The sequence below is a fragment of the Balaenoptera physalus genome (assembly GCF_965194825.1).
Source record: "Balaenoptera physalus genome assembly, chromosome: 8".
NCBI lineage: Eukaryota > Metazoa > Chordata > Mammalia > Artiodactyla > Balaenopteridae > Balaenoptera > Balaenoptera physalus.
In genome coordinates, this window is record NC_138887.1 from 109,766,712 (window position 1) to 109,789,052 (window position 22,341).

Consider the following 22,341-nt stretch of genomic DNA (forward strand, 5'->3'; position numbering starts at 1 on the left):
TCCTTCTGGGGCTGCATATTCTGTCCTCCCCGGTTCAGGGTAGAAGGGTCCCCTCCCTAACTGTGTCTGTGGATAAGCACACACGCCCGGCAGACAGATGTCTAACTTCAGCATGTGCTGGTGGTGTAGCTGTTCAACCTCTGAGCGATTCAGTCTCCTTATCAGTAAGATGTATATTAATAGTACCTATGTCACAGGCTTGTTTTGAGAAGTAAGTGAGAAAATACATGGAAAGTGCTTTGGATGGTGCACGACACACAGTTAAGTATACTATAAAAACTAGCTTCTAGATGAATGGATAAAGAAGATGTGGTACATATATATAATGGAATATTACTCAGCCATAAAAAGAAATGAAATTGGGTCATCTGTAGAGATGTGGATGGACCTAGAATCTGTCATACAGAGTGAAGTAAGTAAGTCAGAAAGAGAAAAACAAGTATTGTATATTAATGCATATATGTGGAATCTAGAAAAACGGTATAGATGAACCTATTTGCAGGGCAGGAATAGAAAGGCAGACGTAGGGAACAGACGTGTGGACACGGCGGGGAGGGGAGGGTGGGATGAACTGGGAGATTAGGTTTGACATAAATACACTACCGTGTGTAAAACAGACAGCTAGTGGGAACCTGCCGTATAGCACAGGGAGCTCAGTGTGGTGCTCTGTGATGGCCTAGTTGGGTGGGACGGCGGGGGGTGGGTGGGTAGGGGCGGGAGGGAGGTCCAAGAGGGAGGGGATGTATGTATACATATAGCTGATTCACTTCGCTGTGGGGCAGAAACTAACACAGCATTGTAAAGCAACTATACTCCAATTAAAAAAAAAGGCTAGCTCCTATCATTATTATTATCATTAGTGTTACTTCATTTAAAAACAGGTGAAAACAGGTTTGCAAAAAAAAATCTCTAGGCAAAATGAATTCTATGAAGGTACATACTTGCTGGAAAAGTTTCTAGTCTAGGAATAAACCAGAGATTGATATGAAAGAAGTTAAAACTCATCAGTTAGGTATCTTAGAGATCTATGCTAGGTGCTACAGGGAATTTCTGTATAAAGAAATATAATACATGTCTCCGCTCTTGGAGATTAACATCTCAGTGGGGGACTGTATAAAAACATGACAAGTTAAACAGTAAAAGCTTTAAAATAATCAGTTAAAGAGAAGGGATGTCATAAAGACTTTCACGATGAACTGTCAAATGAGCTGTGCGGATGATAATTAAGAACTCAAAAGAAGGTGAGGAATGAACTGACTGCATATATTTATAGTTCTTCATGCTAACTTTGATAAAATGGATATATCTTAATTAATAAAGAACTACACTTCCTACTTATAACAGTTTAAATGCAAAAAGCCCACATGCTTGTTGCTCAAACATAGTTTGAGGTAAATGGTTACCGTATGACCCAGCAATTCTGCTCTAGGTTAAGTACGAAAAGGAACTGAAAGCAGAAACTAACAGATACTTGTATGCTAACGTTCACTGCAGCATTATTCACAATAGCCAAAAGGTGGAAATAACCTCAGTGCCCATCAACTGGTCAATGGATAAACAAAATGTGATATATCCACACAATGGAATATTATTCAGCTATAAAAACGAGTAAAGTTCTGATACATGCTACAATACGGATGAGCCTTGAAAACATTACGCTAAGTGAAATAAGCCAGACACAAAAGGACAGATACTGTGTGATTCCACTTATATGAGGTTCCTAGAATAGGCAACTTCATAGAGACAGACGTAGCTTAGAGGTTACCAGGGGCTGAGGGAAGAGGAGTTTGGGGAGTTACTGCTTAATGGGTACAGAGTTTCTGTTTGAGGTGAATGAAAAGTTTTGGAAATAGTGGTGATGGCTGCACACACTGTGAATGTATTTAATGTCACTGAATTGTACACTTAAAAATGGTTAAAATGGCAAATTTTATTATATATGTAGTACCACAACTTAAAAAATTAATGTAATAGGCCAAAAACCATTTAATTGTACACTTTAAATGGGTGAACTGTATGGCAAGCAAATTCAATCTCAAGTTTTTAAAAGTCCATATGCTTATTCAGAAACAAGAAAGCAGGCTTCCCCGGTGGTGCAGTGGTTGAGAATCTGCCTGCCGATGCAGGGGACACGGGTTCGAGCCCTGGTCTGGGAAGATCCCACATGCCGCGGAGCAACTAAGCCCGTGTGCCACAACTACTGAGCCTGCGCGTCTGGAGCCCGTGCTCCGCAACAAGAGAGGCCGCTACAGTGAGAGGCCCGCGCACCGCGATGAAGAGTGGTCCCCACTTGCCGCAACTAGAGAAAGCCCTCACACAGAAACGAAGACCCAACACAGCCATAAATGAATGAATAAATAAATAAATGAATAAATAAAAATTAAAAAAAAAACTGGAGAATGACGATGCTTTCTATATATAAAAAAAAAAAACATAGACAGGTGAAACCTGCAGCTGCTTTCTGTGGGGGGGCGGGGCTGGTTTGCAAGCAGTCTGTCGTGTAATAAGACGCTGTTAAAGGAACGCCCAGCCCTCCACCTCCACCCCCGGCACCATCACAAAATGCTCCCAGGACCAGGGTCAGCGCCGGAGGCCATGAGCATGCAGCTCCGAGTGTCCTGCCCTTCACGCTCAGCTTCGGTCGCAGCCAGTTCTGCCTGATTAAATGACACACACACACACACACACACACACACACACACACAGTGACTCATCTGGTCATCTCACAAAACGCAGCAATGTTCTGCTGCAGACGCGTGGTCTGTGGGTGGCGGACCCCATGCGAAGAACAGAGGCTGCCTGCTCCCAAATGTGTCCTGGGAGCTCGTGCTCTAGTCCTGCGCGGCTGTCCATTTACTGGTGTGACCTTGGGCGGTGGCCTGGATATTGGGGTGACCCTGGATGTTCCTCCAGCTCTAACCTGCTATGACATCCGTTAGGGAGAGTGGCCTTAAAGGACCCACTGTGATGGTCCCTTAAAGAGTTATTATTAAAGACACTTAAAATAGGATTCGCTTTACTCCTAATTTGGAGAGAAAATAAATCCTTTTAGTAAGTGTACCTTATATGTAGACCCCGACCCAGACAATTCCTGCTGATTATATATCCTCCTTAGGTTCTGAATAGTTTAGAAAATGAGCAAATTAAACACACACATACACCCACACACACACCACTAAGTTTGGCCAAGCTGCAATAAAATTCAAGTTGAACATATTTGGAATTCTTCACTCAATTTTAGAAATTGTGGAGAAGCTTCAGCTCAGTACGAGTACAAATTCTCTGACAACTGGAATTATCTGAACATACAATGGGCCGCTTAATGAATCAGTGAGCTTCTTGCCACTGAAGGAAGGCTTTCTGGCAAAAATCTTGTAACAACTGACATCTTGCTCTAGATGACCCCTCAGAATTGAGGGCCATCTCCCGACGGAAATGTTGAGGAATTCTGCATGTCAGTATCTTGTCATCTATACCAAGGAGTGTGGGAGAAAACCTCTCCGAACTCTTCATGGGTCCCATCCCTTTTTTCTGATCTGGCAGTCCCCATGCCCAAGGAGCAGATAGGTACAACACAGTCTGATGCTCATTTACCTACCTCTTTGGATTTACATGTGACAGGTTTGGAAAAGGTGAATTAATTTGATAGCTCTGTTTTTAATCTCTTCTATTGTTAGAAATCTCTGTGCTCTACCTGATGTACTATGCAGATTAGAGAACAAATGAGAAACTGTTAAATGAGTCAGTTTAAAAATGAGCACACGGGCTTCCCTGGTGGCACAGTGGTTAAGAATCCACCTGCCAATGCAGGGGATAGGGGTTCGATTCCTGGTTCAGGAAGATCCCACATGCCGCGGACCAACTAAGCCTGTGCACCACAACTACTGCGCCTGCGCTCTAGAGCCCACGAGCCACAACTACTGAAGCCCCTGCGCCTAGAGCCCGTGCTCCGCAATAAGAGAAGCCACCACAATGAGAAGCCTGCGCACCACAAGGAAGAGTAGCCCCCGCTTGCCACAAATAGAGAAAGCCCGCGTGCAGCAACGAAGACCCAACACAGCTAAAAATAAATTAAAAAAAAAAAAAGCTAATCACTTAAAAATTATATTAAAAAAAATGAGCACACATTTGACATTACTACTATGGGTTCTTTTGGCTCCTACGTGTCTATTCTACTGGGCTTCATCCCACTGTAGTGTCTAATTATCATTGATAGCTTATCAATCCCATTATGAACTGGTAATGGAAGTGAGAGACAGTGATAGCAGAAGAATGAGAGATGCTTGCTTAAGTGGTCTCAACAGAACATCACTTCCAAATAAAAAACAAAGCTGCCAGAGTTCATGACTGCCTTGTGCTGTCATGGCAATAGATGATTTTCATCATTTTAAAATGATGAAAAGAAATAAGGAGCTAAGTAAAGAAGTCAGCCCCAATGGAGAAAACACTGCTGGAGGATCATACACAAATCTGTGACCCCTTCTCTGCAGGACCCTAACCGGAATGTGCTTCTGATTTCCATTTGCCAATCACCGTCAATTCCGTCCTCCAAGACCTGAGTCAAAACTCATCTCCACCAATGAACTTCCCATGACTGATTTCATGCCTCTGATGCCATAATCAATGCTATATGTAAAAAATACTGCTCTTCTGTTACTATGGCATTGATTACTAAATACAGGAAACGTTTACTGAATGCACAACTACTGTTCAAAGTCCTCTGCATGTTTTATCCCCTCTAATCCTCACAGCAAAACTACGAGGTGAAGAATATTACAACTTTCATTTTAAGAACAACAAACTTCAGATGTGGAGAGCTTAGGTCACTTGGTTGTTCAAGGTCACACAGCTGGTTAGGGGCAAAGTCAGGTTGGAACCAAGAGCTAGCATTCTTCTTCTTTTTCTATTTGTGACTAAGTGTAGTCTTAGTTTATTTATTTTAAAAAATTTTATTTTATTGTGGTAAGAATATGCAACATGAGATCTACCTTCTTAAAATTCTAAGTATACAATACAGTAGCGATGACTATGGCTGTGACGCTGTACAGATCTGTAGAGCTTATTCATCTCAACTGAAGTGTATGCCTGTTGATCAGTGACTCCCCATTTCCCCCTACCCACAGTCCCTGGCAACCGAGATTCCACTCTTTGATTCAGTGAATTTGACTCTTTTAGATAGCTCACGTAAGAGGTTTTTTGCATATTGCACAATTTCCTTCTTTTTAAGGCTGAACAGAATTCCACTGTATGCACACGCCACATTTTCTTTACCCATTCATCTGTCCATTCATCTGATGGACACTTAGGTTGTTTCCACATCTCGGCTATTGTGACTAATGCTGCAATCAACATGGGAGTGGCTATCTCTTTGAGGTCCTGATTTCCATTCTTTTGGATAAATACTCAGAAGTGGGACTGCTAGATCATATGGCAGCTCTATTTTTAATTTTTTTGAGGCACTTCCATACTGTTTTCCATAGCGGCTGCACCAATTCATATTCCCACCAACAGTGCACAAGAGTTCCAGTGTCTCCACATCCTCCTCGTCAACACTCGTTATCTTTTCTTTTTGATAATAGCCATCCCGACAGGTGTGAGGTGATATCTCATCATGGTTTTGGTTTGCATTTCCCTGATCACGAGTAACGTTGAGCAGTTTTCATATGGCTGTTGACCCCGTACATGTCTTCTTTTAAGAAACGTCGGTCCAAGTCCTTAGCCCACTTTTAAATTAGGCTGTTATTTTTTTCACTGTTGGGTTGTCCAGAGCCTGCACTCCCTTTTAATCACTAGCTACACAGCCCCCTGCTACCCACGAGACTGAGAACATAAGGCAACTGAGACTGCTCCTGCTGGTTCCACCAGGGGCACAGTTGGTGACGGTGGTCTCCTCCAAGCGTGGGTCACGGCGTTGTTCGCATGGACAGCTGTCCCAGCTGATGGAGGTGACAGCTGCCGACCCGGCCACCTGCACAGGCGTGCGCACGGCTCGCTATGCTGTGCCCACTCCCTCTCCACCCAGCTAGAAATAAATACAAGGCCGACTGCTTTTAACCAGCCCTTCATGTGAAAAGAGGGGCCGGGCGACGATGCCACCAGGCCAGTGTGCTCCTTCCGATGTATCATGTGGCTTCCAATTTAAAGTCCTTAGTGAGAACCAAAAAAATCTACATTTTAAATTTGGTGCATACATTACATTCACGTTACATTATCCACATGTTTATATCTATGTGTATGTCTCTCAACATACACACACACACACATCCATGTCACCACTACGGTCACTTTTTACATGACTACCTTCTGGAGAAATCTGAAACAGGGCCTAGAAGGAGCCAAGGCTGGCCCCAGTCCTCACGCATCACGCACAGCAGCAGGTGTTCACTCTCCCTCCACCTCCTGCGCTCCAGCCTGCGAGTCTCTCCTGACCACGCTGGGTCCATCCGCTGGGCGTGGCTCTGCCCTGTGCTTCCCAACCCGCTCCCGCCCTCCTCCCTCTGCCCTGCAGAAGGCAGGGAAGACACCAGGAAGTCGCTACACGTCTGTGAAAGCTTCGTAACGTGCGGCAGTGTTAGGACAGGTGGCTGGGGACAGTCCGGTGCAGTGTCTCCTCTTCAAAACAAAGCCTTTTCATAAAATGCAGCCCCTTAACCACTGGGGTGTTTTTTTTTTAAAAATAGATTTATTTATTTATTTATTTATTTATTTTTGGCTGTGTTGGGTCTTCGTTGCTGCGCGCAGGCTTTCTCTAGTTATGGCGAGCGGGGGCTACTCTTTGTGGCAGTGTGTGGGCTTCTCATTGCAGTGGCTTCTCTTGTTGCGGAGCACGGGCTCTAGGCGAGCAGGCTTCAGCAGTTGTGGCACGTGGGCTCAGTAGTTGTGGTTCATGGGCTCTAGAGCACAGGCTCAGTAGTTGTGGCGCATGGGCTTAGTTGCTCTGGGGCATGTGGGATCTTCCCGGACCAGGGCTCGAACGCATGTCCCCTGCATTGGCAGACGGATTCTTAACCACTGAGCCACCAGGGAAGACCCCCACTGGGGTGTTTTGAACGTAACCCTGTAATGAAGATGCAGTACAGTTCCCTCGACAAAACATCCTCTGTTCATCTGTGGGGTGTAACTTAACACCGCGAAGCAACAAGCCCTCCAAATGGCACTGTGAGTTGGGTCCTTTGCTTCTTCCCTCGAGCTTGACTCTGATGCCACTAGCACAGCACAATGCTGGCCTAAGTGGGCATGCACGCTTTTCCCCTGTTAAGTGGATGTTAATTTTTCAGGCTGTCTTTTGAGCAGCAGTCCATCACCTTCCTGACTGTGCCTTTTCTATAGTAATTTCTCTAGATTTTCAATTTAGTGTAAAGAAGAACATTTAGGGTCACATTTTTTTTTTCATAAACATTTTCAGAGTGATCCCTGTTTAAAATACTGAGTGATCCTGAGGAATCAATCTTCTATTGAAGTTCACATTTTGGTCACATTAGCTGTAACACACTCCCAAAGTGATGCAGAATATAGCAGTGCCCTGATGACCGAAGTAAATGAACCCCGTCTACCAGAAATAGTCAGATAACTGAATGAACAGATAAATGAATGAATAATGGAGACTGGGCAAAATGATTTCTAATTGATCAGCTGAAATGAGCCACTCTAGTCACACACTTTGGAAGACTGTATGATGTAGCCTCATGGCCTCTAAAAGACAGTTGCAGCACAAGGCAAGGCTGGCAGAAGGGTCTGAATAAGACGTGCACCTATAAGCTTTCTCCAGGGAAAGTTCAAGGGAGAAAAGATAGCTTATTCAGCACGTGTGGACAGTCAAATGCTCCTCTAATCAAAATCATTTATATATATTTAAAATAAGACTGGATCTACTTCCTAATCCTGGGGTACCCAGAAAAATATCTGTTTGCTATCTTTAGGCAAATTCTCTAGCCATGACCACAGAGCCCCCTCGTCCAACATCGAGAAAGAGGAGGCTGCTGGGTCTTTCTTGGCCTCCTCACTTTTTCAAATCTTCTTAAAGAATGAGAAGAGCTGACTTCTGCCCTGCCTGCTGCTAGAGCCCCAGCACTCTGACCAATCGACGCCTGGCCCCAGTCAGGGCTCAGTGAACATACCCTGGACTCTCCCACGGCCCTGGCCTGATGCCCTGCACACAGTGGGTGTGCCCATGGGTGTGGGCATGGTGGTGGTCAGAGGAAGCACAGGACACAATTTATAATGTGTTGAATTAATGACTGAAGAGAAATCAATTATTTTTGCCAGTAATTAAGACTGCCATTTCCTCAGTGTCACAGAACCTGAATCCTAATTCTGCTACTTAGAACCTTTGTCAATCTGGGTGAGTCACTTACCTTTCTCGGGCCTCAGTTTCCTCATCTATCAAATGGGACTACAACTACTGGCCTTGTATATTCCATCGAACGATGCACAGAAAGTGCAGGTGAGAACACCTGGGGAATGTCTGTTATGACTCCCCTCCTCTCTACTTCACTCGCCCCCAGCCTGCCCCTCACGCTCTGGAGTCCTCCTTACAAGGAGGAATTGCTGACCATCCATCTAATCTGGCAGCGAACAGTGCCACACACTGGGGGTCGGGAATGATAACTTTGCTTTGGCATTCTTCTGAAAATTCCAGGCAATTATCAGCTGGTCCTGGAGATTTAGTGACAAGCTTAGTCCTAAAAAAGGTGGATTTACCATTATCTGTCTCACGTCGGCTCTAAAAGACGCCGCCATGTGGTCCGCGCTCACCGTCCCTGTGAGCATCATCGCCCCCACCCCGCTCTCTGGCTGCTGTGTTGAGGCTGAGTCACGTGAGGGGGGGTGATCGGCATTTCAGGGGGGGTTACAGGGCTAGCACTGGGGGTGAGCCGCAAATAGGAAATGAGGTCAGGAACACGGAAGATCAGAATCACGATGCTCACGGCTGGGAGAAATCAGGTTTGGGAACGAGAACGGTCAGGGTCTAGGAGGGAAGTCTCCACGGTTCACGCTGGAGCACTGACAGGTAGAGAAGCTTCCAGCTGGAGGGCCGCTGGGAGGCTCCCCCGTGGGCTGCACCTGGGGGCACGTCCTTGTTTTCCCAGGACTGATGCTTTCCCACCAGCTCCTCAGCACCTCCTCGCAAAGCTGGCCACGCCCACCTAAGGGGAGACCCTCAGATCTCCCTTTCCAATCTGAAATCCCTTTCTTCCTTGCCTCCTGCTTTCTCTCTGATCAGTGGCCCCACGTGCTCTTGATCCCCTCTGCCCACCTCTGAGGCTCCGCCCGCCACCTATCTCGCTGGAATTTGCAGTCTCACCTCCTCTACCCACTGTCCACACCCATCAGGACCTTTGACCTTGAAAAGCCTCCTCTCCCCTGTTACTTCCTCAAGCTATTTCCCCTTTGAATCCCCACAGTCCTCTGCTAGTTTTTAGGGGGCTGATATTCTGTTTTGTGTTATGATGATTTGCACACGTCTTACCTGGCTTATTACCCTGCAAACCTCCTGAGGACAGAGGCTGTCTACCTTATTTATGTAGCACCTGTGGTTCTGAGCATAATATCTTACCAGTGGGGCCAATAAATACTTACTGTGTTAAATTTTGCCATTATTCTGATATCTAGGGCTTCCCTGGTGGCGCAGTGGTTGAGAATCTGCCTGCTAATGCAGGGGACACGGGTTCGAGCCCTGGTCTGGGAAGATCCCACATGCCGCGGAGCAGCTGGGCCCGTGAGCCACAACTGCTGAGCCTGCGCATCTGGAGCCTGTGCTCCGCAACAAGAGAGGCCGCGATAGTGAGAGGCCCGCACACCGCGATGAAGAGTGGCCCCGCTTGCCACAACTAGAGAAAGCCCTCGCACAGAAACAAAGACCCAACACAGCCAAAAATAAATAAATAAATAAATAAATAAAAATTCTGATATCTAAGAACGAGTAATCGTATTTCCCCGTTTTTTTTCTCATTACAAAATGCAGTCACATTAACGTGGCCACATTACACGGTGGTTTCGCTATGAATAAAATAGCTACTGGTTTCTGTTTGATCCTGCTCAGACTCAAATACACCTTCCTGTCTTCCTGGGTCCTAAAACATTCCTTTAAGGCAACAGTCATTTGATCCCTCCAGAAAACACCATCATCTCATTCTGCGCGCCTCCTGTCACACCTGTGCACAGCTGACACCCGTCTCGATTACGCGCTGGCCTCAGCCTGCAGCTTCCCCCATTTGGCGGAACCTCTCCGGTGCGTTTCGTTCCCCTGGGCAGGCGGGCCGTCCCCTGCATTTTCCACTGTATGAAGCTCTGGTACTCAGCAGCCCCCTGTCGCTGTCTGTGGTTGTCGCTTACACACGCACCTGGCAGTCAGCTCCCTCCCTGCCCTCCCCTAAGTCTTGACTCATCTGTGAAGTCACCAGGGTCCTCACATGCTGTCAAGTACTGCAGTTCTCTTCTTTCTGGGCCCCCGAGCTGCTGCGGAAGTAGCCTGTGCTTTGGCTCGCTTTGCGCTCACGGCCCCGGCAGCGGCCTTGACAGGTGGAGAGATGGCTCTCTCATCCTCCTTCTCCTCAGACCCACTATTCAGTTCTCTCCTGAGCACACAGGTCGAGATTCTGTGTCAATTCAAATGTCAAAATGATATTCCAATCTAGTCAATTGTCAGATTTTAAAATCGCCTTTTTCCAGTTGTGGCAAAGGGCTGTGTGAGGTTGCTGGTCCTTCTCGTGCCTGATGCTACAAACGTGTGCACAAGCTACTCCAGGCCAGGGGCCGGGCCGGAGCCGTGAGGAGCCTTTCTCTTTGGGAAGGGCCTGCGAGGCACGAGGCACTGGGCAGGACGGGGTATTGACTCAACTTGGGACTGTTCTCCAAAAGGAAACTGAGCCCAGTTCTGGAACAGGCAGCCTGGGAATGAAGCACTGAGCCCCATCCCCCCAGCCCCGTGGTCCCTCTAGCGCCTGGCCCAATGCTAGGACCAGAAATACTCCATGATATGCTTCTCTGAGACACACTGAAGACTAGGCTGGGCCATTAAAGAGGACACTGGAATGAGAGATACACTAGCCCTATCATGAGAAGATAAGACGCTGAGTTCATTATAAAGATGGGAAGGGGATGCCCCGTGCAGGAAGAAATAGCTGTAGTGAGAATGTTTGAATCAGTCTATCTGCATATCTTGTAATGATTTTAAGTGTAAGAATTTATTATCTAATCACAAGGATGTGTGATTATAATCAGGGACATTGTATCCAATCAGGAATTAGTGATTTGGGCCTAACTGTGAATGTTAAGCTTCACATCAGGTCATGGGATGTGCGCTGACTGGCAGCGTGGGGCAGGCCTCCCTTCCCAGGTCCTGGGTCCCAAAGGGAGGAGCCAGCAGGTTGGGACTGTGAGACTTTGGATCTACAAGGTCCCGAGGCCTGGGGGTGCTGAAGGCCAGGGGACCGACTGTTCAGAGGAGCAAGTTCCGGGGGACCATCAGACAGCCCAAGCTCACACCGCACTCTGCTGCAGTCTGGCTGGAAAGTGTAGAAAAGAGGCTCTGGCGCTAGGGTGAAAAGTCTCGCAAATATAATAAATATTTCCTCCCTCTCCCCAGGAAGCATACAGAGACTAAAATGAGTTCTTACTACTTTGGAATAAACAGTAATGCTCTCTGGGTGAAAAGCCAACTGGCAGTTTGATAGACTGCGTTAATCAGACACAGGAAACTTTCTGATTAATTGGACAATTACCTCAAATTCTGAGAGAGCCAAGGCAGTGTTAGAGAAATAGCCTGACCAACTAGGAATAAATTCAATAGCCCGAGGCAGAGATTTTTAAGCGTACGAGGGTTGAAATACACTGGCACCGTGTGCCTGATTTTTATGGTCTCACGTCCCCCAAATGTAAAGGGCCTGTAACTATTTTTTAAGACCAAAGTGACCCAAAATTATTTCAGCTTTCAACAAGTATGGAAAATCTCTTTGACATTCCCTTGAAATCACCTTAGGGCTCCAGGACACGGCAAAGCCAAAATTCAGGGGCCGGGAGAGAGGGGTCATCACGCTGGACGATGGAAGGTGGTCCAGATCCACCGTAACTGTCTCTGCGCGAGACGGAAACGCAACTCCGCTCCGTCCTGGAGTCTGAAGGTGGCACAGCCTCACCTGGCGGGGGCATGCTTCTGCTCCTCCTCCTCATCCGTGTCGCTGCTGATGGTGATGACGCTGACCGTGGGGCTGGGGGTGTCAGGAATGACGATCGTCTGCCGCTGCCGCTCCCTGGTGGTGCTGGAGGCCCCGTCGCCCCAGCCGCACGTGACGGAGGAGCTGCAGGCCGGGCTGCTGTGCACCAGGGCGCAGCGCGGAGGCGTGTTCTCCTTGACACGCTTGGACCGCTGCGGGGAGCTGACGGCCTGAGAGGAGGACACCTCACAGGTGGAGACGTTTCTGGAACGACAAAGCCACGCACGCTCACGGAGAGGCTCAGACCCGGCAGCTCCTTCCGAGGAGCTCAACTGTCTAGAAACACCAGCTCTGCCCAAGTCTCCGTAAAACAGGTAGAGGGCCAGGGCACTCAAACTTAATGTGACTGCAGAAGCGGCTGCCTGTGGAGCTCTCTCTTTCAGTTAGCTGCGACACAGACGGGGCGGGGGGGGGGCGGGGCGCAGCAGCCTGGTCTTCTCTGGGCTCTGGCCTGGCTCCGTGCACCCACCTCCAGCGGGACAAAGGGAGTAGTCAGGGCTCTCAGGAGAGGGCACAGGGCTGTGACCCAGGACTGGGCTGGTCTTGTGGGGGCAGACGTAACGCCCAGGATTTCAGGGGTGTCTGCCCCAGTGCAGCCCCCTGTCTTCAGGGTCGAGGCCCAACTTCCTAAGCTCAATCTGGTCACCCTCTCCAATGTACTTAGCTCTTGTTTTAGAGGTGGAAGAAAAGGTATCTGCACAGAAAGCTTTAGTTTCCTTGCTAATGGCTGGTTTACCACCGATTAAACTAAAACACTCACTTCCTAAGAGTTCCTGGATCTAAAGGATCTGATGTTAAAGTTTAGCTTTCCCTTCTTCCTCCTTTTATGGACATGATCATAAAAGTATCTGTGTGGGTATAATTTTTCAAAAAATGATTTTTTTTGGATTTTGACACATGGGCATCACAGGACGCTTATCAGTCTGTTTCAATTGCAATGAAAAATCAGGAAAAATGCAAGAGGAAAAGGTATGCTTAAAAAGGGACCTTTTAATCTTGATTTTGATCAACTCAAAATTACTTATCAAATCAGCCAATGTAGTTTCTGGTAACTTTAGAGAAAAAAATACCTTACCTTTTCCCCTCCCCATCAACCCTTGCTGACCTTGGTCATATCTGTACAGTGAGACCAAAGCCAGCCTATAATGAAACTTAAGACTGTGATATGTCCTTAGAGATTCTAGCATCTTCTAGCTAAAGGGATGGCAATACAGATGAAAATCATTCCATAAAGGCAGATCTATTTAATTTTCTATTTAGTTGATATCAGATATGTTGCTTGTTCCTTTTGGGGGGCTCGTAATAAGACGTGTTACTGATAAGATTGTTCCATTCTCTGTATTTACCATAGAACTATGTATTTGTTATTACTAATATGTTACAATTTTGAGATTATGTTTTCACTACTCGAACAGTTAAAATATGGTCCATTTGGTGTTGTTAAAGAAAAGTGTGCCTGATGGCACCACCTGACAGGGGAAAGCCTTCTGGTCTTCCCAACTGTTATGCCTAAGGCACTGGTCTTAAAAATAGGAAAACACATAATTTTCACTCTAGTGATACTGATCTTGAAATGCATTGGCAATGAGCCTTCCTAAAGGCAGCTGGGTGGTGAGGAGGCAAGAAAGAGGGACTTGCCAGCAGGTCAGAGGCCAAGGGTTCTTCCTGCCCCTACCTGGCCAAGGTGAGCTACAAGGAGGCTAAACCCCACCTCCCGGCCAGACCAGGGTTCTGGCGACCACCTACCAGGGTGAGCAGGACAGCACGTGAGGATCGAGACAGTGGCTTCTGTTGCCACCCAATCTAACAGAGACACAGGTGTGCTGTCACAGGGCTGCCACGCAAAAGCATTCTGGAAGCCTGCCACCGATCTGACATGAATTTCCCTAAGCTGTCAGAAACATCCAAATAAGAATCTTGTTCAAGAAGGATGACAACTTAAGGAAGTTAGCTCTTGGATTAGTTTCCAAATGAAAAAGAATGCAAAAAGGCAGGCCTAATTTCTGGCACCTTCCTATACAAGGAAGTCGAAACCCAAAATTCACTAGACATTTCCTATACTAGACTTCTCTTGATTAGCCTATTCCAAATAAGCAATTAGGTACCTCCCCGCCAGTGCCACTGGAGAGAGACGTAGGAAAAATTCTGCATCCACACAATCTTTTTTTTTTTTTTTTTTAATGTCTGAAACATTTACATCCACACAATCTTGATCTTGATTTTTTTGTTTGTTCGTTTGTTTGGAAATCTCTTATTTTTTAAAAGTCAGGTCTCTTGAGGTATTTACATACAGTGGAAGACACCCTTTTGAAATGTTTGATGAGTTCTGACAAATGTACAGTCAGGTAACCCCCATCACAATCCAGATATAGAACTTCGTCATCACCTTGAAAAATTCCCTTCTGCTCGTTCCTTGTCAATCCTCTCCTCTCCAACCCTAGCCCCTGGCAGCCCTGATCCGATCTCTGTCCCTGTAGCTTAACCTTTTCCAAAATACCTTATAAATGGAACTAAACAGCACATGGCCTTTGTCAATCTTGATTTTTAAGAGTTCATGGAGATGAAAGTGGATTTAAAGGAAATGGGAAAGATTATTGTTCTGCTGGTTAGTGTCTAGGATTAACCCAAGTTACTGCTTATATTTAAGCAAGTAGCTAAATGAGTTAAATTTCTGACATTAGATTTCAAAGAAAGCACATTTCTGTACTACCTTTTTTTTTTTTTGGCCGCACCGCAAGCCGGATCTTAGTTCCCGGACCAGGGATTGACAGGGCGGCCACGGCAGTGAAAGCACCAAGTCCTAACCACCAGACTGCCAGGGAATTCCCTCTACTACTTTTAAATAAAGTTATTATGGTTTTGAAAAGGCAACTTCAGAGGTCAGCCTGAGTGTTCGCTAGAGAAGTGGAGGACCGCTCAAGGCCCGGACACTGAACACTGTGGTCCCAGGCCCCCAGCCTTTGGGTGCTGGCAGGGTCAGCACTCAGACCTCAGAATGAGTGCCTCCTTCAAACCCTAGTGCTCCCCACACGGCCTAGCAAATTCTACCGGCCACTTCCTGTCCCATTCCAGGGATCCAGATCTTTAACTTCCAAGCTCCTTGAGCTTTCCTTCCTCCAGGGATAGACTCTTACACCACCTACCTCGCAGAGGATTGGTGCTGCTTACTCTTCCGGGAGGAGGTGGTGCTGGTAGGTTGCTGCCGCATCACGTGGGCCACGCCCACATTTAAGGGTTGAGCTGCTGGAAGGGTCACATGACCAGTCAATAGCGCCGGCTGCTGCATGATGGGATTGTAATGGCTGCCGTGAGCATGCGTGTTCCTAAAAGAAAGATGGGAGAACAGGCTCTTTACCGGTTTTATAGAAACAGAGCTCGTTTATAAGATAAAGTTCCCTCCCCAATTAAAAGCCAAACTAAAACCAAAAGGTGGGTCTCTCACTACGCGGAGAGCTGTTGAAGGGAGGAGCCACCCCAGGTGACTTCAACAGGTAAGTTTCCCTGGTGCAGTAACATTTAAGTGGCAGGGACACAACTTGGTGAGTGAGAAAGAGGGCATTTCAAGCGGGGAGAATGCCAAGTAGGCAGACTCAGCTTAAGTTCTGGGGAGAAAGTTCTGGGGAGAGAAAATAAATATTCCCTCCAGCTTCTCAAGTCCCTGAACAGGTGACTGTGCTGTGTATTTTATTTTAGAATTTACAAAGTGCCTTCAGTGGGTGATTCCACTCTGTGAGGGAGGCAGGATATCTTAGTAATACCATTTTATAAGGGAAGATATTATAGTTTATGTGAAAAACAAACTTCGAAGCCTGGGAGCCATATGTTTCTGGTGTTAGGAAGTGTTAACACTTTAGAATTTTCTCAGCGGCTAGCACAATGCTCAGGCATGTAGCAGCTGATTAATGAGTTACACGCTTCCTGAATGAACAATTAGATTAACTGAAGGTTGACTAGACATGTATAGCGTTTGGTACTAAGTGAAAATTACTAACGTCAGACACATGTTGATAAGAAATACTGCCAGCCATTATCCTGAAAATGGGTTACACGGGATCTGGGTTGTATGGCGCTCAAAGGCTTATTTTCCCACAGAAATATTAAGAGTAGTGATAAATTAAGAGAATTGCCCATAAAAACCCATTTAATACATAATAAAATGAAAAGCTATAGAATTCATCTGAATTTTTAAAATATTATGAAATTTATCTTTGAAACTTAGGGAGAAAGATGAATAGGAAAAAAAGAAGCAGGGAGACACTTTTGTAGAGATTTTGATAGTCTTTTGGACATTTACATGAACTTTAGAAACTGATGTTGTAGCGTCTTTACTTTGTTGCTATTTCATCTACAGACGTGGCACTCTTTTTCCTTTGATAACAGGTCTAGCACTGGTACTTCTCTTTTGTTTATTAGCCATGATTACGGATGTTCTTTGGATCACACATGAAATGGAGAAGAGACTGAAAAGAAACTGTGTTGGCTTTAGGTGTCTTCTGTGGTAACCAGGTAAGAGATGAGGAGGGATGAGGGATAAGAAAATATGCATGAGTAAGTGAGTATGTGAGTATTGCTGAAATTCAATGAGCTAGAAATGCTGAAAGACAAAGGAAAGAAGGAGTACAGTGTATGTGTGGTCTTTTAGGAGAAGAAGGGGTGAGGAAAAAAAAAACAACTGGTCAGACAGCTTTCCCCTTGGTGGTTGTCCCTAATGAGCTGAAGAGGGAAGGTGGTCTTGCTGAGCATGAACCAGTGTGAACGGGGGAAGGGCAGGTAACAGATCTATTTACTGCCTGTCATGTACCAGGTGCTGGTATGGTACGTTAAATTCAGTCAAGTGCTTTGTTTCTTTATCTTAAATTTAAACCTCCCGACAATCCTATGAATAGACATGATTATCCCCGCTTTACTGAAGAAGAACCAAGGCTCATACAGGTTAAGTAACTTTTCCCAGGTCATGCAGGGCCAGACATGAACCCAGTTTTACCTGGTTTGAAAGTGCTTCCAATGAGTGGGGGTAGATGTAGGGGGAGTGCTGTCAGTGGGAAGTGAATGGGGCTGTGATAAACAGCCCATGTTCCTCTCTTCTTCTTACTAAATTAAATTAGAATTAGTAAATTAGTAATTAGAAAATTAACCGGCAGAACAGAGGAAGCTGCAGTTGAGGCTGGACTGGGGGCCTGTCTCTCTACCTCTCTACCTTTTATCCAGAGCTCTTCATTCACAGTAGCCTTTCAGGTCAGAAAAGGAGCTGTCAGGAGGCTCCGTGGTTGGTATGGAGACTGTCAAGAGGGTGAGGGGTGTGACCTGCCCTGATGTTTGGGCTGAGAGACAGTGCAGAGGGCCACGGGAAGTTGGGGAGAACTTGGGGGCTGCCACTTGGCTCTGCACTGGTGCAGGGGGGCATGGTCGTGGTGTTGGGATGGGGTGGGTGGCAGGTACAAGGAAAAGTGGAAAGCGGCCATAAAAACAACGGAGCAATGTGTCAGTGATGAAGTTGGCGAGTGGGATGGGGTGGGGGGCTCTGGAAACAGATGCAGGGGGTGTGGCATGCTGGTGGCCGTCAGCTGGATGCCTCTGGGGTCTGCGGAAAGTGCACTTGGATCTCGAAGATGTGACTATCAACTGAAGAGACACACTCAGCAAACACACCAGAGTTTATCATCCCAAATAAAGCCCTTTCTGTCAAGCCTTCCCCTGGGAGGTCTGCTACGACTCCAGTGTGCTCGCGTCTCAAAACACCTCGAGAACACTTTCTGGAATTGCATAGGAGCCCCGGGGACTCTCTTCCGCATCCTTTCACTGGTGACAAATCTTTGTTTTCTGGGAGTGGAATTTAATTCTGAGAAACAACCAAAAAATCATCCCAAGCCAAGTCTGGTGAATTACACTGGTGATCAAATAACGGAACTGAATTTTGGGTTGAAAACGACAACTGACCATAATGTAATGAAGCTGATTTCTAGTGTCCTGGTACACATTTATTTAAAAATAACCTCTCATTACACTGTAGTCTTATTCCACCTAATAATCTTTTTAATTTAAAAAGCAGGGGATTCTGGTACAGGCCAGCCTGGCAGCTCTCTGGGTCAGTGGTAGACATGCCTCCCATCCCAGACATACCTGCTGCCTTGCTTACCTCCAGTCGGCCAACTGCTGGGTGCCGGCCATGGTCTCGGGAATCACAGTCGCATGCTGCACCGACGTATGCGTGGCCACCCCAGTCAGCTGCTGCCACGCCGGGGGAAGCAGGATCTGCTGGGTCCCACTTGGCCAGGCCTGCTGTAGGACAGAGGACGTTTGCTATCACCATGTCCGTTAGTCATAAAATCAATCTGCGTGAGTCAAGCGCTTATTTTGTGCCCAGGGTTGTGTTGGACCCTGTGATAGGTGTGAAAGTGGAGACCTGCTCTTTGGCCTCGAAAACCAGGGGAGATAAAATTAGCACATGGGACGTCAATAGAAGATAATAAGTATATGGGCAAAGAACTGTATGGAAGCAATTCATTCGCATTGAAGAATGATTTATTTATAAATTTGCTCTAATGAACAATGCTTAAAATTTCCAAGAGTTCATTCATTGATTTATTCTGTCACACAATTATGTGCAAGAGATTGAGGTAGTTGAACTGGGCCATACAAGGGTAACTTCTTGCCCTCAAGAAGTTTTCTGTCTAGTATCCTTTATTTAATATTTTGCCTTTTGTTTATCAGCCAGAATCTAGAGGTCCAACTTGTGTTATCTTCTGAATCTAAGTTAACATAATTCTGAGATCACCCAAGTATCTGATACTTGCCTGCAACTGAGGGCAGTCAAGTGTGAAGTACACTTCTTAGCTGGGACCTTAAGCTTAACTGAGAATTACCTTGACTTCCTCAAAGCAAAAATGAGACAGTGAGGAAGTCACAGCTTGATTCTTCGGAAATATTAAGCTTTTTCTAAGAAGTCTAAAACGAACTTTCTTGATTCCTCCTTGAACAGATTTACACGTGTGCGTGCATGTGCATGTATTGTGTTTTGAGCTCTCTGTATCTTCAGTCACTATTCTGCTTGCCTTTGGTTATTAAATGATTCACACTGAACACAGCTGTCCAAAGTTGGACACTTGAAGGAACACCACTAAGGTAAAATTCCTCTTGGGCAGGTCAAGGACTTAAAGATTTGGGATCTTAGTTATATCTCTCTTTCCATCAGGATGGAGATGACCGACACTGGGGAATTAATATAATGTAGTGATCCACAAACTGTGCGTGTGTTTAATATGTGTGTTTTGGCTCACATGTACAAACAAGCACTTCTGGAGATGGATTACAAATTTGAGTCAAGGCTTAATAAACAGTGATGTGTATAAAATGATATAGCCGCAGTTTAGACCTGAGTGGATCGTTCACCTGGTCTATCCTGTCATCTCTGTTGCAGATGAGACCCAGTGAAATCTCTTATACCTTGTAGATATTGCCTGTTTGCTTACTGATCTTTTTTGATACAGGCAGAAAGCTCAGGGACCACAGATAAAACAGTAAATGCTTAATAAATGTTTGTTGATGAAATGAAGGAAGCAGTTCTACCAAGGCAATTAACTATACTTAACTGTATTTCAGGTTTACTGAATTCAATCACAGTGAGCAGAAAAATAATTTAATTGATTGAAACAGTTATGAGCTCAAAAGCTTCAATGAATAACAGTTTCACTGGCAGTAAGATTTCTACTGCTTTTGCCTGGAACTTATTTCAGATCTCATAAAAAGCATGTGTTTTGACTAATGTCATTTTAAAATAATAAATCTTGATATCAAGCTAAGGACATTATTTTTTCCCTATTTCTCTAAAACGAATATTAACATTTTACTTCAAAGAGAGATATTTTTGTACCTCTGTCACTGATTGATATGTTCAACTAATTTCAGACAACACTTCATCAGATATTTCTATAATTTATTACTACTTTATAATTTATAAGATTAGCGCTGATATTTCTGGATGCATACTGTGTGCCATGCATAGAACTAAGACCATAAATAGATTTTCTGACTTTATTTTAAGACCAATCTTGTGAGGTAGGGACTATTTTCCCCTCCCTTTTCTCAAATGAGTAAACTGAAACACAGAGAAGTTAAATAGCTTGCTTGGAAATATGGTAAATTAAACATACATTTACTGCTCTCCCTCTTTAAGCTCACCTAAAATGACAGTGAAGGAATGAAAAAAATATATATAGGTCCATAGGACAAAGAGAACAGGAAGTGACAATTACAGTTAACAAAATTTTAGAAGCTGTTAAACAGAAGGGCGATTACTGAGTTCACAGACTGAAGGAATCTAAGGACAAGTCTGTATGTTAAACCATGAGATGCCTTCACCCCCAGATCCCTGGTATGTAGAATTATTACCCGGCACCCCCAGTCTCAAAGAAGGAGCCTGGAGGATTCTCTCTAGGGAAACTGACTATTCCAAGAGAGAAAAATATAGATACGTTTGAGGAGAGGGGATCTGCCAATGAAAATGCTGAGCTCACTCCTTACTGGCCTATAAGGAAGCCCACATTCAGCTATGGAGAAGTCCACCGCCCTGCCCCTGAAGCTTTCCAGTTATTTTAGTGCTTCAGTCTTAGATATGAATGAACAGCCAGGGATCGCCAGATTTTAAAGGAAGCTTCTAACATGAAAGCGACTAAAACAAAAAAATGAAACTCAGAGGAAACAACAACAGTGTAGGAATCAGAAGAAAATTTCAAAAAAATATGTAATTAATGTCCTCATAGAGGTAAAAAAAAGAAAAAAAATATATCTATATATCTCCATGAAACAAGATCATGTATAAGAAGATATATCTATATTCAGAGAACAAGAAAGAACTCTTGGAAATGAGAACTATGACAAGAGAAATTAACAATTCCATGGAGTTGAGAAAATATTAGGAAGTAGCATCGAATATATAGAGACAAAAAGGTGGGCAGGGTGGGGGGGGATAGGAAAATCATTAGATCACTTCAGAAACACCAGCACCTAATTAATAAGAATTCCGCAAAGAGGGAACACAGAAAATGGGAAGGAAGAAGTTAACAAAGGCAAAAATAAAAGAAAATTCTCCAGGTAAAAAGGGCAAATAGGTTGTCCAGGACAATGTATTCTAAAAGACTTACAAGGAAACATGCAGTCATGAAATCTCAGACCACTGTAGACAAGGAGAGTCTTAAAAGCTTTCAGAAAGAGAGAAAAATAACAACCACTGAACTTCTCAATATGCTCAAACACATCAACACATTAAACACACAAGCCTTTTAGAGCTCTGGAAGAGTTTGGGGCTGCATAACAATAGACACAGAGGAAACTAACCCAATGAAAAGATGAGACAACCATTAATTCCAGGAAAAACAAGTTATACAGGAAAAGAAATGGAATCATAGTATATTATGAGGCTCAGCTGAAAATAAGATCATACAGTATCGATGATAATAATTAATTAAATTTAAATTCAAAAATAACTTCCCCAAAGTCATACAGCCAGTAAGTGGTGGGGCTGGCACCTGGACACGGACAGTCGAATTCTACAGCCCATGCTCTCAGCCGAACTACTACCTCTTCTTATGGAGATGATACATAAAAATGCTGGCCCTACTCAGGAGCAGGTGTTGGTGGCAACTGCATAAAAGTGGTATGAAAAAGTCTTCCTTATTCATTAACAATATCAGGCCCCAAGCAAGATTGACACAGACAGCAAGACAGAATGGTTGGAAATAACCAGAGAGGGTTTTGAGAAGCATTGAAGTTTTGTATTTTGAACAGTTTAAAGAGTCCAAGCCAGTGGTTTATCCTTAGGGAAACATTTAAAGGGGTTCAGGTGATACAAGCTGATTGGCTTGAAGAATGCACAAAACTTCTTCATGGCAGGGCAGAGTCTACAAGGATCTGGCAAACAGAAATCTCCATATCCTGGGGGCTCTGAAGGGTCAAAGGGGGTTTGGGATCCTGCCATTTGAAAAGTGAGATAAATTCAATACTGTATCAATCAAGAACTGTACTTCCCATCTCTCTACCTTTACCTACTCATTCACAGTTTCTGATGGTGGTCAAGATGCCAGCTCTGGGCTGGGGCTTGGAAGGACAGAGGTGACAGCTCCTTTTAGGC

At 45.0% G+C, this 22,341-nt stretch overlaps 1 protein-coding gene across 8 annotated transcripts in view; it reads right to left on the reverse strand.

The window, feature by feature from the left end:
- The window catches only part of HIPK2 (homeodomain interacting protein kinase 2), a 185,613-nt gene that overhangs the window by 8,429 nt on the left and 154,843 nt on the right, over positions 1-22,341 (reverse strand). For 5 of the 8 annotated variants that reach the window (XM_082472869.1, XM_082472864.1, XM_082472870.1 and 2 more), the window contains 3 exons: positions 18,352-18,494; positions 15,359-15,538; positions 12,138-12,419 (listed from right to left, as the gene is read on the reverse strand). In XM_082472869.1, the coding sequence (XP_082328995.1) occupies positions 12,138-12,419; positions 15,359-15,538; positions 18,352-18,494 (605 nt within the window). The remainder of the gene's footprint in view (positions 1-12,137; positions 12,420-15,358; positions 15,539-18,351; positions 18,495-22,341) is intronic. The other 3 variants (XM_082472871.1, XM_082472867.1, XM_082472865.1) reach the window with 1 other exon arrangement.